This window comes from Xenopus laevis, chromosome 8L, assembly GCF_017654675.1.
Source record: "Xenopus laevis strain J_2021 chromosome 8L, Xenopus_laevis_v10.1, whole genome shotgun sequence".
In the NCBI taxonomy this organism is placed as follows: domain Eukaryota; kingdom Metazoa; phylum Chordata; class Amphibia; order Anura; family Pipidae; genus Xenopus; species Xenopus laevis.
Window position 1 is genome coordinate 99,797,963 of NC_054385.1, and position 15,546 is coordinate 99,813,508.

At 37.8% G+C, this 15,546-nt stretch overlaps 2 protein-coding genes across 5 annotated transcripts in view; both read left to right on the plus strand.

Annotated features, from left to right (window-relative positions):
- Positions 1–2,700, plus strand: part of sptb.L (spectrin beta, erythrocytic L homeolog) — a 56,756-nt gene extending 54,056 nt beyond the window's left edge. For both annotated transcript variants that reach the window (XM_018231110.2, XM_041573300.1), the window contains exons 35-36: positions 1,269–1,311; positions 2,529–2,700. In XM_018231110.2, the coding sequence (XP_018086599.1) occupies positions 1,269–1,311; positions 2,529–2,684 (199 nt within the window). In that variant the 3' untranslated portion in view covers positions 2,685–2,700. The remainder of the gene's footprint in view (positions 1–1,268; positions 1,312–2,528) is intronic.
- A 6,399-nt stretch (positions 2,701–9,099) lies between these two features.
- Positions 9,100–15,546, plus strand: part of LOC108699198 (eIF-2-alpha kinase GCN2) — a 52,739-nt gene continuing 46,292 nt past the window's right edge. For 2 of the 3 annotated variants that reach the window (XM_041573301.1, XM_018231111.2), the window contains exons 1-6: positions 9,101–9,415; positions 11,128–11,231; positions 11,876–11,978; positions 12,218–12,391; positions 13,451–13,531; positions 14,399–14,547. In XM_041573301.1, the coding sequence (XP_041429235.1) occupies positions 9,239–9,415; positions 11,128–11,231; positions 11,876–11,978; positions 12,218–12,391; positions 13,451–13,531; positions 14,399–14,547 (788 nt within the window). In that variant the 5' untranslated portion in view covers positions 9,101–9,238. Of the gene's footprint in view, positions 9,416–11,127; positions 11,232–11,875; positions 11,979–12,217; positions 12,392–13,450; positions 13,532–14,398; positions 14,548–15,546 lie in introns of all 3 variants that reach the window. The other variant, XM_041573302.1, reaches the window with a different exon arrangement.

The following is a 15,546-nucleotide window of genomic DNA, read 5'->3' on the forward strand; positions in this document are numbered from 1 at the left end:
CATAGAACATACATCACAACCAATACCGGTACAAAAAGTGAGGAAGGCCCTGTGCAAAAGAGCTTACAATCTAAAGGGAAGGAAATAAGACACAAGCTGTGGGAGTGGATCAGAATTAAGCGAGTGAGTGATGTAGTACTATATGTGGTATTGCATTTGGTAGTTAAGCAGAGTGAGGGTAGACTTCTCTAAAGAAGTGCATTTTAAGAGATCTTTTGAAAGCAGAAAGGTTAGGAGAAAGTCGGACAGACCATGGAAGAGAGTTCCAGAGGAGGGTTGCAGCCCTTGCAAAGTCTTGAATGCGAGCATGTGAGGAGGTAATGAAAGAAGAGTTGAGTAGCAGGTCAGTAGAGGAGCGTAGTAAGTGGTTGAGTGAGTATATAGAGATGAGTTCAGGGTATTTAAGAGTATTAGGGGTGCTATCTGAAGTAGCCAGTTGAGCCTTTGTGTGGATTATTCTCTAGTAAGCATACCAAGTCCAGAATTGTGTTTAAGCAAGAGATTTAATAATAAAAAACAAAAGAATCAAGGAACCAGCAGAAAAGTAAAATGAGCAGACAAAAACAAGTCAAAAATAGGGAGCTGGTCTAGGCAGGGTAGCAACTAAAACAAGTCCAAATTTGGCCACAAAGTCAGGGCAGCCAGCAAGCAACAGAGTCCATGAAACAAGCAGAAGGTCAGAAAGGCAGCATACATACAAGCAGGAATCCAAATAACAGCCAAAGGTCAAAATGGGAAGTCAGAGAATGGGGGAACAAGGACAGGGCAGGCACTGACTCATAGGATTCCAGAGGACAAGGACTTCAGGACAAATTAATTCAGGATGCAGGAACACAGGATACTAGGAACTCATGAACTGGAAAACAACAGAAGGCCTTAATGATCCATCCCAGGGTATTGGAGGCAGGCAAAAATATCAACTTTATTGGGCTAATGTCTGCTGCTGGATTATAGTGTCATCCAGTGAATATAGACAGGAGAAAAAGTAATTGATATTAACCTCCATGCCAAAACACCAACTCCTCTGGTGGCTCAACCAGGATGAGCAGTAGCCAGGATACACAGGGTCCCTGATTCTAGATCAGGGAGAGTGTTTCATAAAGCCTTCAGCTGGCCCCAAGCTGTGACATAAATAGGGAGGTCTCGAAACAATTCACTCTTAATAAAGGATTAATATACCTTCTTTACAAACATTTTAATACTGGAACTTGAAAAGCAGATTATAGCCCATTTAATTAAAACTAAAATAGAATGTTTTATCATTTCAGACTTGGTGATGGAAATGAATGGCTATTTCAAGGGAAAGATGAGGTATGTATTAATTCGTTAAGATTTGGTTATTTTTGCCACTAACCCCACAAAAACCTCTCATATTTTATTAAGGGCTGTGGTCATATTTGTGAAAACTGTTGCGTATTATCCTCCTTTCTTAAAACCTCCGATGTTGTCCAGTTCTTGGCCTACAGCCTATGGAACAGTTAGGCTGCAAGGTGCTTTGATAAGGGAAAGCAGACATCAACTTGACATCCAGTGCCCTTTTTATTATTATTATTATTAATAACATGTATTTATATAGCGCCAACATATTGCGTAGCACTGTACTCAGTTTAGTCACATTTGGGTTCTGTACCTTTGTACAAATTGTACAAAAAGTGGGAAACTGGGTCATAAAAAGTAATATCCTGAGCGCTTTTAAAACTTTTAAAAATAATTACAAAAGGAATAGCAGATTCATTCTAGGTAATCTATTGTGTTGTCAATATTCTTGTAGTATATGGTGTTGTCAAATAAATGGAGGATTATCTTGGCAACAAGTAACAGATAGTATTTTCTTTAGGCAGACCAACGTGCAATGTATTCTAGTCACAGAGGCACGATTAACTCACTAAAAGTGAATATAATATTCTGTGGTGAATTTCAAAGAAGCAAATTGACCAACAATGGCATAGATGTCGTCATATGCCAAATGTCTGAAAAGCGGAACGAATGGGAGGGTCCAGTCTAGTTTTGGTTAACAGTCTCTGCATAGTAGCATATGCTGATATCATTGGTTAAAATGATTCAACAAAATATGCAAATGGAATAATTTAGTTGAAATATCCCTAAATTTGCTGACATTGCATGTGGCAAGTTTAGGGAGTGGCAAAGATGATAGGGCCCATTTACTCTGGCTACAGATGCTAGTGCACTAGAGGATCGGAGAGGTGCACAATATTGCAGTCTTTAGGGACTAATACACAGACACATGCACCTGTATACAGCCTAGCTCTGTGCCTTTTGGTGTCTTAAAAATCCAGTGCAAGGTTTAAATATGTAGCTCACATGGGTAAACGGGAGCCCTGTTCTTAACACCTGCCTTTAGTCAGCAGGCACAACAGACTTTCATTATAGAACAGAATGAGCCCAGGTTTGTCAAACAATTTTGGCTGTGCTATTGTACCATCCACAATTATGGCCAGTTGGTATGCAATTTCATTTGAAATGTACAATATTCACTGATATTTAACATACCTAATGTCTTTTTACAGGCTGATCTTCAAGAGTGGGTTCACAATCTTACAACATCCATTACAGAGGCAACAGATTATAAATCAAAGTCAAAAAGTCTTCCTCTGCCCTCCACCTCTGCACCTGAAGGAAAACAAGAAAAGAAACGATTTACATTTTTCTCCTCAAAAAAATAAAACTGTAACAACTGGAGCAGCGACAGTACTGTCTAATTCCCTTATTTACTTAAAGGCATTTATAGGCAGAAGTGGTATTATATGAATAGTAGCAGATAAGCAAAAAATATTATTAATATTTTGGGAATCAGATCTACGAACTGTAATATGTTGAACAGCTAATTTACATCTACTTGAAATATATAATTGCTTTCTGCTGTATACAGTATATCCTACAATATATTCATTATTAAAGGAGCACTCCAAAATTGCAGTACATTGGATAAAAAGCTATATAGTCTGGTGTTCCTCATTATACAGCCTCAGTGCAAATTGTGGCCAAGGCATCCATGCTCACCCCCACAAATTCCATTCCCAACCAGTATCTTATTCTCTCTTGTTCCATCCATATCTTTTACCCTTTGCATGCTGGATTTTGCACTGGCACCATTACAGCTTTTTTTTCTTTCTTTTTTTTTTTAATACTGCAGTGATTTTTGCACCCATGCTCTTAGGGCCCAGTGTTGTTTCTGGCTTAATGTATCCTATAGCTATTTTAATTTAGGGACAGACAACATTTGTGATTGATACAAAATATTTTAAGCACATTAATATGACACCAGTCTAATGGCTTATTTTTTCAGTACACTTTTAATTTACTGCCCTTGAAATGGATCAGAGCTTCTCAAAAGAGAGCCAAGAAGGGGGAAATTAAGGGCATTGCAGGAAATTATGGCAGCAAGATTTGGACAAATATATACTGGGCAAAAATGGCCTACTTTTTTAATGCTGGGAGGTTATATTTATTTAGAGAGTTGTGATAATAGAACATAGATAAATGTTTTCTTTGTAGGTTACAGGTTATTGAGATTTATGTATTTTTGTGGTGGTGCTGCACTGTACAAAATTTACAAATGAAAAAAGCCGGTTAACGCTAGCTAAAACAAATGATTTTTTTCTACCTTGTAAAATTAGGAAAAACTTTGATTCGAATTCAATCGAATGCGCCATTACTTTGATTCGTACAATTTGAATTCGACCGAATACGGACCTATTTGATCGAAAATGGATCTATTAGATCAAAAATGGACCAATTCAGCCAAAAAAAAAATTTGACTTAATTTCCGTTAGTCTTTTTGAATTCGAAATTTCCAAATTCAAAATTCGACCCTTGATAGATATGCCTCTTAGCCTTGTGGTTAATTGCTAATTGGAAATGGAGAGAATAGAAACATAAACAATTCAGACTCCTGAAACAAACCTTTTTGTTCTTATTCTTACTGTTGGCAACATATGAAAAGTTTATTTTTCACCAACTTCCTTTTAACTGAAGATCAGCAACACAAGGATGGAAGTAGACAAAGCCTATATAGATAAAGCTATCCCTAGCAATTAGGATACAAGGAGTTTCTTAAATGTTTTGGGAATTTTTAACAAAACCACTAAATATACCAGACCATCATTTATCAAGGCAGCTATTTAAAAGCTTTACATAAAGTGTTTTTCACTATAAAAAAAAAAAATGTTTTAAATGCTAGAATCAGAGCAGAGGCAAGGTTCACAACATGTAACACTTAGCCCTCTGGGGAACAAGGAGCATAAATATCAGTATTTATGCTTGCCAGTATGGCTACAGCAGTTAGCTGGATGAATGACCCTCTCAGCAACACATTTAAGGTTTCCAAAATAGCAAACTAAAATAACAGACTTGTTATAATATCAACCAGGCTCGGCAGAAAATCCAGCCAGACAAGGGCTACATCAGAGTATTTATGCAGTCCACAGACAACATGGTAGCGCCATACTGCAACCCTATTCAATTATTGTCTCAGGGGCCATCAAATCATTAAGATTTTGCTTGGCATATGGAACTAAGCCACATAAAGATCTGCTTGTTTGGTGCTCCAGCCAAATATAGAATCTTTATGTGTATCTTTCATTTTATATTGTTTAATAGCTAGGAAGGCAAGTGTTCTATTCTCTCTGCCCATATTCTAATTATATGCTATTTCACATCCTGGTCAGAGAATAATAATAATAAGTTTTAGTATTTTATGCAAAAGATGATTGATTTTCCTTGATTCATAAAAACAACAACCACATACCTTTAATTTAGCCAATGTGTGAAGTACACTATATGGCCAAAATATTTGGACACCTGGCTGCCCAACATCTTATTCCAAAATGAGTATTAATATGAATTTGGTAGTCACTTTGCGTCACCCTACCCTTCTGGCAAGGCTTTCCACTAGATTTTGTCACATTGTCGGTGGAATTTATTTCCATTCAGTAACAACAGCAATAGTAAAATTGGGTAATGTTGTTGGAGGATCAGACCTGGCTTATAGTCAGCATTCTAATTCATTTTATAGGTGTTGATCTGACTTGAAGTCATGAGTGTGCAGTATAGTCAATTTCTTCCACTCCCATCTCAGCAACCAAAATCTATATGGGCCTTACTTAGTACACTTGAATATTGCTGGGGCATTATGGCGCTGAGGGGTGTTCCCTAAGCTGTTGTGACAAATACGTAGCACAGAAATGCCAATAATGTCACTGTATGGAATAGCCTTAAGGTTTTGCTTTCCTGGAATCTGCCCCGACTTTTTTATCAGATGGTGAAATGCCATTTTTTTTACTCCAGTGGAAATATTCCACCACTTCAGAACCCACCTAGTAATGTTAGGTTTACTTGTTTTTGAACACTTTGAAAACTCCACATGTTCTATTTCCAACTATGGACGTGTCATTTCAGAAACAGTGTCCAAATACTTTTGTCTATATGAACATATATACAGTATAAAAATATACAGTTTATATACATTGCGAGACTACATTTTAACATGCCATTGTCAGGGCTCTTTGGTATTAAAAATCAAATACTAACCCCATCAATTCTCCTACCTACCAATACTTCCTGCACCATATTGATTACTATCTTCCTAATCCGTTACTTAATAATCCATACTTACCCTTTTGGACAGGGCCACATTTACATAGCAGGTGCACCTAGGCCCACTGTCGTTTGTCGCCCTGTCCCCTCTCTTTTATTCAATAACATTTTCATCATGGGATCAGAGCAATGAGGATTGACGTACACGAAATTTTAAAACTATTATATCTCCTGTGCCTCCCCAGTGTTTCTGAACCAATATTGGTGTATCCTGCCACCCTAGGCCTGGGCCTTGGTGGCCTTTCAACAAATCCGGCCTTGCTTTTGGAGCCATCAAACTGCATAGATCACATGGTCATTTGATCTTCTCAGTTCCCAGCTGTGGTTATAAGGAAATGTTTCTATTATTCTTGCAGAACCAAACTTGTCAATCAGATATTTGTAGGTTTATTCCTTTTCTAAACAAGACAAATGTGTAGTTTTGTTACTAACATACTGAGTTTGTAGATTTTGCAATAGTTAATGTGTGTACCTGTTCAATGTGCTTGGAATTTTAAAAGTGTGAGTACAGAAAGAGAACTACAGCTTTGAAATTATATTGTTTTTTTTTTTTTACCATCCTACCTGTTACTGACCTTCTATGTGGTGCTATTTCAGTAATCTATGTTTGGTTTCAAAAAACTATGAAAGAATTCAGTACAAACTGATGGATCCAAAAAGTTTTTAAACAGTGTGATAATATAAATATTAAAATGTACAGACTTGCATGAATGTTTATTTTGCTTTAAGTTTCACCATAGCAGCATTACAAGTTTAGTTTTATAAAATTATCTTATACATATATTAAACAAAATGCCATGTGAGAAAGTTATACTATCCAACAAACTGCATAAAGTTATGGCAATGTATGAATTGCGTATCTAAATAAACTGTCTTACAGCAAATTTATGCTTGTACCTGATCCGTGATGTTTATCTTCCAGGACACATTGCCCTAATTTGAAAGGAAAAACAAAAGCACAGAGTAGTTGACCTAGCAGAGAGGAACAGAAAGGTTTATAGACCTGCACCTGACCTGCTTAACTCTAACATCGTTTAAAGGGGTCAGGGTTGTTTCCTATAAATGCAGGCTGCCGGGGCCAAAATCCAGAAGAGCAGGGGCGTAACTATAGAGGAAGCAGACCCTGCGGCTGCAGGGGGGCCCAGGAGGTATAGGGGCCCCATGGGCCCTAATTCATATAAAATTTCAATAAATATTGGAGAAACAAGTCAACCCCAAAACATTTTGGGGGCCTGAAAAATAATTTGCTGTGGGGCCCAGTAATATCTAGTTACGCCACTGCAGAAGAGTAAGGTCTCAGGAGGGGAGAGCGGAAGAAAAACTCAACCCGAACCGACACATGACCTGTAAAATGTGTGTGTGTGTGAAGTCGGGCCAAACCTGCCCAACCCATGGGTAAAACCATGAGCCCTGCAGGTATCAGGCCGGCCCATACATCACTACTAATTAGGTTCAAGAGAATGAATGAAATAAAATATTCAGACCTGCACTGCAAATGTATCCAAGGCTGAATTATAATAAAAAATGTCAGCGCTGCGCAATATGTTGGCGCTCTAAAAATACTTGATAATAACAATAATAGTGTTCAAGCTGATCTGCTCTATTAAGTCACATTTGAACCCTACTTTTTTTTTTTATTATAATCCAGTTCTGGATAAATTGGTAATCCAGGTTGTATGTTGGAGACTGTTGTCATATGGGCAGAAGTTGCATCATGCACTGTAGGTGTAGGTTGAGGACACTGTAAGAAGCCTGCGCATTGCCATATAAGAAAAGATTTGGTTGTATAGCCCTATTCCGAAGGTAAAATAAAAAATTATAATCTTAAGGAATGATAGTAATAATAATACTGACAAAAATTACAATATAGATGAGAGGAGACCCAATAATAGTAATGAAGGAGGAAAAATAGTTTCAAAAGTAAAAAAATACTTTATTAGCATACCTCCCAACTGTCCCGTTTTTCGCGGGACAGTCCCGATTTTGACAGCTCAACCAGCAGTCCAGGATGGTTACTGAAATGTCCTGACTTTCTCTTTGATCTCCTGCATTGAGTAGCCAGAAAAAGATACACAGTTTCTAACTTAATTGGCTTTTGGCAAAGAGCCCAGAATAGATACTTTTGTAACAATTTAAGATAAGCAGGTCTCTTGGGGAAACTAAGCCGCTGTGCAGCTTAAAGGGCAATTCACCTTCATCAGCAAAACATTAATAACACATAAAAACCACAGAAATGTGTTCAAATTTTCATAACCTGCCAAATTTTGTAAAATGCTAGACATGTTAATTAGGGAGTGTGTCCACAAAAATGGGCAGGGCCATATTTGCCTCTCTTTCTATTTCCAGAATGTTGGGAGGTATGTATTAGGACATGTACACTAACGTGTTTTGTGCCAAATGGGCCCTTAATCGTAGCCCATGAGTAAGTGCCCATTTGCCACAAAACACCTCAGCTTTTGTAACTATTTTGGCTACTGCATTACTATTATTGGGTCTCCTCTCATCTATATTGTAATTTTTGTGCATCGCCATGGACAACAACCTGCTAAGCCTTCTGTTGCCTTCTTTTCTGGACCATTGCAACCTCCCAATCCTTAGTTATTTTTTATAAGGTTTTTTTTTAATTTATTTTACAAACACAGGTGCTTTATTAGTATTAAGATAAAACATATAGGGGCAGATTTATCAAGGGTCGAATTTCGAAGTGATAAATACTTCGAAATTCGACCATTGAATGGCTGTACTTCGACTTTGAATATCGAAGTCGAAGTTTCTTTCACCGAATTTGACCGTTTTGCGGTCGAAGTAAAATAGTTCGATCGAACGATGAAATCCTTCGAACTACTGTCTCTTTAAAAAAACTTTGACTTCAATAGTTCGCCAAATTAAACCTGCCGAAGTGCTATGTTAGCCTATGGGGACCTTCTACAACCATTTTCTAAGTCTTCACACATCGAAGTAAAATCGTTCGACCGTACGCTAAAGTCGTTCGATTCAATCATTTCATGGAACGATTTTACTTTGATCATTCGATGGCCAAATTCGGTGAAAAATCCTTTGACTTCGATATTCTAAGTATTTTAATTCGATGGTCGAATTTCCAAGTATTTTTTACTTCGGAATTCGACCCTTGATAAATCTGCCCCGTAGTCTCCTATTCGATGGTCGAAGTATCCAAAAAATGACTTTGAATTTGAATTTTTTTACTTCGAAGATTCCCTCGAATTCACTTTTGACCCTTGATAAATGTGCCCCCTAATGTAGGAATTATCAGTTGTCTCTTGAAAAAACTTGTGTGGAAAGTCATTTCCATTGCTGGTAACTCAGGCACACGTAGGCACAGTGAGACACCCTACGATAAACGTGGCCTCTGCTCTCCCCGTCTGAGTGACGTTTGCATCTGTGGTACTTCAGTCGGGCCCTCATGCAGCTGTCAACTGTTGCCATCAATAAAGATGGCGAACGCCAACGCCAGAAGCGAAGTACTTTGCCAGCAGTAATCATGGACGCTGCTGCTTCACTAAATGTAGGCCGTGCCCACCCCTTTCTACTGTGGGCCAGTTCTCTTGTTCCGTTTGTCTGGTGCTTGTAATAGTCAAGTCCGGGATGAGTCCGGCTTAGCATGGCAGGCGGCCGGGGAAATGCAGTTCTTCCTATTGACCTCGATCTGCCGCGCCCCCCTCCGCCTACCTCTGAGGCCGCCGAAACTTATTCCATTCGGCAGGAAAATGAGCTGGAGGTCCTGGAATCTATCTATAGTGGGGACTTCACGGATCTACGCAGGAACAATGTCTGGAAGGTACCAACTACACTGAAGAAATAGCGTGCGTTGTACCTGTCTACAGTAAAGCAATGGCACCTCTGCAACTGCAAATACTGTGTTGTCCAGGGTGGTGGGCGTTGTAGCTTTACAATAGGTTAAAGGTTGCTGCAGAGTGACGTGCCTCCTAACTGCCAGCATGCCACTGAGGCAATAATACATAACAACCCAAGTTACATGAGTGTGTGTTTGTATGTCTTATTATATAGTGAATAAAGTACCCCCTCTTGTAAAATATAAGGATATTATAAGTTACAGAGGAGTTTCATGACCATATAAAAACACGAGGCCGAAGAGTTCCATGACCCATGATACAGGTCATGGAACTCTGAGGTAACTTCTAATATCCTCATATTTTGCAACTGGGGGTACTTTATTTATTATAATACACACGTTTCAGTGAGTCATGTGACAGAAATGACATCAGAACTCACCGTTTATAAGGATATAATTTACAAGATATTCATGGCTTTTGTGTATTTTATAGAGAGAGAGAGAGAAGCTTAATTTGCACAGCCACAAATGTATATTATATATGAGGTATTATATGAAATAAATGACTTGCTCTGTCCCTTATAATGGAGGCTGTGAGAAGGAACACAACAGGAGTTGAATGTAAAAAGCTTCAGAGTCAGACAACTGCAAATGTACAGTAGAATGGAATAAGAAGAATTTGGCACTTGGGCTGACAGATGCAGCAAGAGACAGATAAGGTGCATCTGTTCCCAGTCCAACCTTTATGTTTCCATTCCTGGATTACTGGGCCTTTTAACAAAATAGCACGTTTTCTTGAGCTCCTGTTTCCTAAATACTCTGCCACTTTTCCAGGATGTTCTGTTCTATCACAGATTCCCGTCCATAGTCCTATGCAACACCCTCATGATCCGACGTGCTGCACAAAAACGTAGGCTTCAAGTCGGATGCGGCAGAAATAAAATAAGCATTAACAATGTCCGAAGCGATGCGACTGTCGGATGCAGGCGCAGCGTGCATCCGACAGTCGTGTTGCGCCGGAAGAACGCTGCGACACGACTGTCGGATGCACGCGTCGCTTCGGATGAACGCTGCAACTTCATCCAACATTTACATCTCTTACCTTATTTATGTTGCTTCAGACTTGACGCCTGCGTTTTTGCGCATCGGATCGCTCCGAAATCATCCGTGGAGTTCTAACCTTACTGACACAGGAGATGCACATTTAATTTTCTTACTTCTCCTTTAAAACTACCAGTGTGATATGCAGGTGTACAGACAAATTAGTCTGCTTATAGTGGCAGGACTTTACCACATTTTGTTGTGTCGCACTAACAGCAAAGTAAATTTAATCTGGATATAAACCATTTAATATACACAAAACACTTCTAATTCTGAAGGTGCAAAATTAAAAAAAAGCAAAGATTTATTAGTTGAGGAAGTATCCCTTCACCCCAAAAAAGACCTGCAATATTTGGGCATTTTTTCTGGCAAAATTGCTCAAGCCCTGTCAATTTGGGGACACCTGTTGAACTCCAGAGCACTAAGGGGCACAAGGGAGATTGTAAACCCTTGAGGGTAGGGTCCTCATTACCATCTATAATTGTTTGGATTCAAGTTTTTATGTACCGTTATGTATCTCTGTGGAATGTGTTTTATGCTATAGAAATGTATTATAATATTAATCATAATTTCATTTTAATTATATTGTTTTAAAGGTCCAGCAGCCTCCAGAAATCACAATTGCTTTACGTCCTCAGGGAAATGAAGTTTATGTCAAGGTGGACTTATGGATAAAATGCCCTCAAAACTATCCTGATGTGTGAGTACTTAGCACATTCCTTTCTCTAACAGTACTGTAAACTGGTAATGGATTTATTAAACAATTACATACATATGTAACTTGCACTTTCTATTGATTAGGTATTCACTGCCAGTTATACGTTTTTAGGGAATTTATTGTTATTGATTTTTTTTTTTTTAACTCCTTATAAAATTGTAGTTTGAAAATCACATCTCTGTCAGAGAGCGCTGCTGTCATGCTTTGCACAGTTTGAACTGGAGCTGACACTTCAAATCCCATGTGTGATCAGTTTCCATCTGTTATACAAATGCAATAGAGATTCCCTATCAGACATTTAAATTATTAAACAACATTAGATAGTTCCTAGAGGAATTATTTTTTTAAAGGAAGATATTTGAGATCGCTGTGGCTGAGGTTTAATGCAGATATCTCCAGAACGTGTGTACTTGCATCAAAATTGATTTTTAAATTGATTGACATGTGTAAAAGTATCTACTTTTACGGTAGGCAAGTAGTTCCACCCAAATGTGTTTTCACATTATGATAAGATGTTTAGGTAGATTCCAGGGGAACGATGAACATTAAAGGAAAAATGTGCTCACATTAAGACGCATGTAAATTATATGGAACCCATTTGGCCAATATTATTTTTATGGTTACAGTCCTCCTGAAATAAAACTGATGAACATCCAGGGATTGTCCAATGAAAATGTGAACTCTCTGACATCAAGTTTGGCAGATTTATCAAAACAGCTTTGTGGAGAGGTATGTTTTAAGCAACATGAAGTTGTTGTTTTTTTCATGATAGTACCATAACAAATGTGGAGATAAAAGCTACCTTTTTGTACCTTAGATCAGAGGTACTGTTCCTCAGATTTATAGGAAACGAGATCGTCCATTTTACTTATAGGGACCATTTCCCAATCCCGCTTAGGCTAGAACTTCAAGTTACAAGATGCTTGAAAATGCCAGACCAGAATGTTTTCTTTAAATATCCCTGGTAGGTGATGATCTACCAGCTTGCAGACCATGTGCAGTGTTTTCTCACGGAGTATAACCTCCCACCTCCTAAATCCTTTCATGAGGAGATGTTAAAAAACCTCCAGAAGCAGCAGGAGAAGCTCGCCCTTGAAGAAGAGAAACGAGTACAACAGATAAGAATGCAAGAAGAGCAGATGGTAAGGAGAACTCATTTCCACACCAAGACTGGAAGGATAAATCTCAAACAACAAACATGCTGCAAATTTTAAAATTCTAAACCACACACAGATAATCTTGGCACAAAATGTTGACAATACATTTCACCTTTTTTCACCATATAATGAAGTCCAGGAATGTAGAATTCCTATATACAATACAATTCAAAGGTAAAGAGCCACACTCACACCAATCACTGTTTGAAGTCACAGGTGCACGCTGTCTCCTCTCTGCAAAGGGTTCTCACACATGGATTGAAGTAACTGCAGCAGCACTCTGTTCTGTGATAAATGATATTTATTCGTGCATCGGCAACGTTTCGAGCTATACCAGCTCTTTATATAGAATTCCTATATACATTACATAAGGCAGCACTCTGGCATGAACTAATGATATTTTATATAAATATATCCTCCATTCAATCTCTCCTACATGTGACAAATGGATACTGAAATGTTTTAATTCCCTGATACGTGATACCCAAGATGCAGTATTTCCAAAATAAACCACAGTGGCCTAAAATTTGGGGCTCGACTCACTAATATGAGGTCAGGTTTCTGCACTTTTTCATAGAGGAAAGCATGCAGCAACTTTCTGTGGCCCTTATTGAATCTGATGTAGAAATTTGGGCCACTCTTTTCATGTTGCCATGAAAGAGAAATTGTATTTATTGCATCTTGGAACCATGACTTTTCTCCACTGTAATTGCAGTACGTGCATCTGTTCTGAATGTTACTGCAAAGCAAATAATTGATCCCAGCTTTGCTTTGACAGTGGAATGAATAGACCCCCAAATACACACAACAAATTATTTTATTCACAGAAAATATTATGAACACAAATGAAATAATTCATAAAGAAAAGTGAAGTTTGTATTACTTGAGCATCTCTATATATGATTCATAGTCCACTTCAGACCCATCCACTACAAGTGTTGCTCTGTTATAAAAGCAAATGAATTTGTCATTCTATAAAAACTTCTCACCATTTGGTTTCTCTTTTCGATTGGTTTTAATGTCTTAACACCTTTCTTTTACCAGAGACGTGAAATCCTTGATGAAATCCAGAAGCGGGAAGAAGAAAAAAAGGAGGCAAAGAGGAAGAAGGAAATTGCAAAGCAGGTATCAAGTGTTTGTAAAGCCTTGATTTGTTTCACAGAACTATTACACTATAGATGCCAACCAGCCCCATGCCATAAGGGAGATAATGATCCATTACTGGCCTTTTTAAGTTATTTCATTTTATTATTTAGTGTGAAGTGAAATTCAGGCCTAAAAAAATAGAACTGGATCATTATCTCTTTCATGACATGGGGATTGTTGACGTCTGTCTAGCACCTTAGTGAAAAAACATAGTTACACTATTTATATATAGGGTTTATAAGAACATACACACAGGTCATAAGAGTTTCAATCTGTAGAGATGTCACCGTCTTTGAAATGGGTATATCGGGCGGGGGTCCACCTCTCTATCCTTCATGAGATTAAAGCTTTATGTACAGCTATACAGAAAAAGCAGTGTTTCGCAAGCAGGGTTTATTTAAATGTATTTGTAAAGTATGCTTAGGTACTATAATGGCTCCTGGTTCACCTTAACGTCCCATAGTAATAGTTTTGATGATGTGGCTTTATAACAATATATGTAAGTACTTTGCTATTTGTGCATATTTTAGAAGTATGCAGGATTATATTTATTGTGATACATTTTTCGTTGAAAGTACTTCTAGTCACAAAGTGTGTTGACTGACAAGTAATGTATTCTTAAATGTTGTAGTGTTGGTTCACCAACACATCTGTGTTATGTTGGAAGCCTTAAAAAAAGGGAAGAGAAAATACCCGCTTTAATAACAACAATGCTCAACTTTAGGCAGTGATATACTGGTGCTGATGATTGTTATGTTTTTATCCACTGTAGTGCAAGAGATAAAAATAGTCAGCACTTAACTCAAGCAAATAAAGACCTTTTTCTGTTTACTCTCTGAATATTAGGAACGAATTGAAAGCGCCAATCAAATGTGCCAAGAAAATGTGAATAAGATTAATAACACAGGCAAGACAATAACAGCATCCTCAGATGGGTCAGTTACTGATCATGGAGGAACCAACAGAAATCGCCCACATTCAGCAGGCCGCTCAAAGTAAGATTGGATATTTTGCATTTAAATTGTGTTGTATGAAAACATTAATAGAAGTTTATTTTTGTCAAGGAAGCCATATCAACCAATCAGATATTTGCTTTCCTTATTTAAACTGCACTGTACCATTACAAACCTACTGCTGATAGGTTACTATGGATTACTGGAATGTGGCTAATTTGTTATTTTTGTAGCAGTGTCCATTGATTCACTTTAGACAGTGGTGTTTTGTTCCATGCAAGGATAACTTGTAGATCTATAATATGCTACAGTTTGTCATTTACTGCTTCATTCAATCATTATCAGATTCTAGGTTTTGTTAGAATTTTAGGATTTGTGTTTAGGAAAAGAGTATTTAAAGGGAACACTTTCCAGCACTTTTTTTAGTTCAGTTGTTTTCAGTTCACCAGAAATAAAGACTTTTTTCAATTACCTTCTATTTGTTACCATTTTCTTATACTGAAGATTAAAGTTTAATTATCCACCTTCTTCTGTTTCTCTAAATCAGCTCTGTGAAGGGGGGGGGGGCACCGAAAGTAAACTGTTCTAAATGACAGAACATGTTTTGGGCCTAGAATGGTGCAATTTCTCAAGGTACATTTTGGGCCCAAACATGTTGTGTCAGTTAGTCTGAAATAAACCTCACCTTAGTAGTTAATCTGCTTGTTTGAATGCTCTCCTTTCACCTGTGTTAGCAGTATATTCAAGGAGGGCGGTACATCTTCGAAAGGATAGATGCACTCGATGTATGGACTGCTGTGGTAGTGCACTGGGATATAAAAACTTTTTTGGGTTTTGTCTGTCAATCTAAATATTTACACATTTTCCATGTGCAACTACGATTGTATAACGGACACAACCTTTGCTAGTTAGCAGAAAAGGCCATTTACAAGCAAGAAATAAATATTTAATAATAGTCTAGCATGCATTTCCCTTACATCATGGATATCTATAGCCCCTGTTCCTTCATCTGAAGTAAGAATGAAGTAAAGCAAAAGGCTC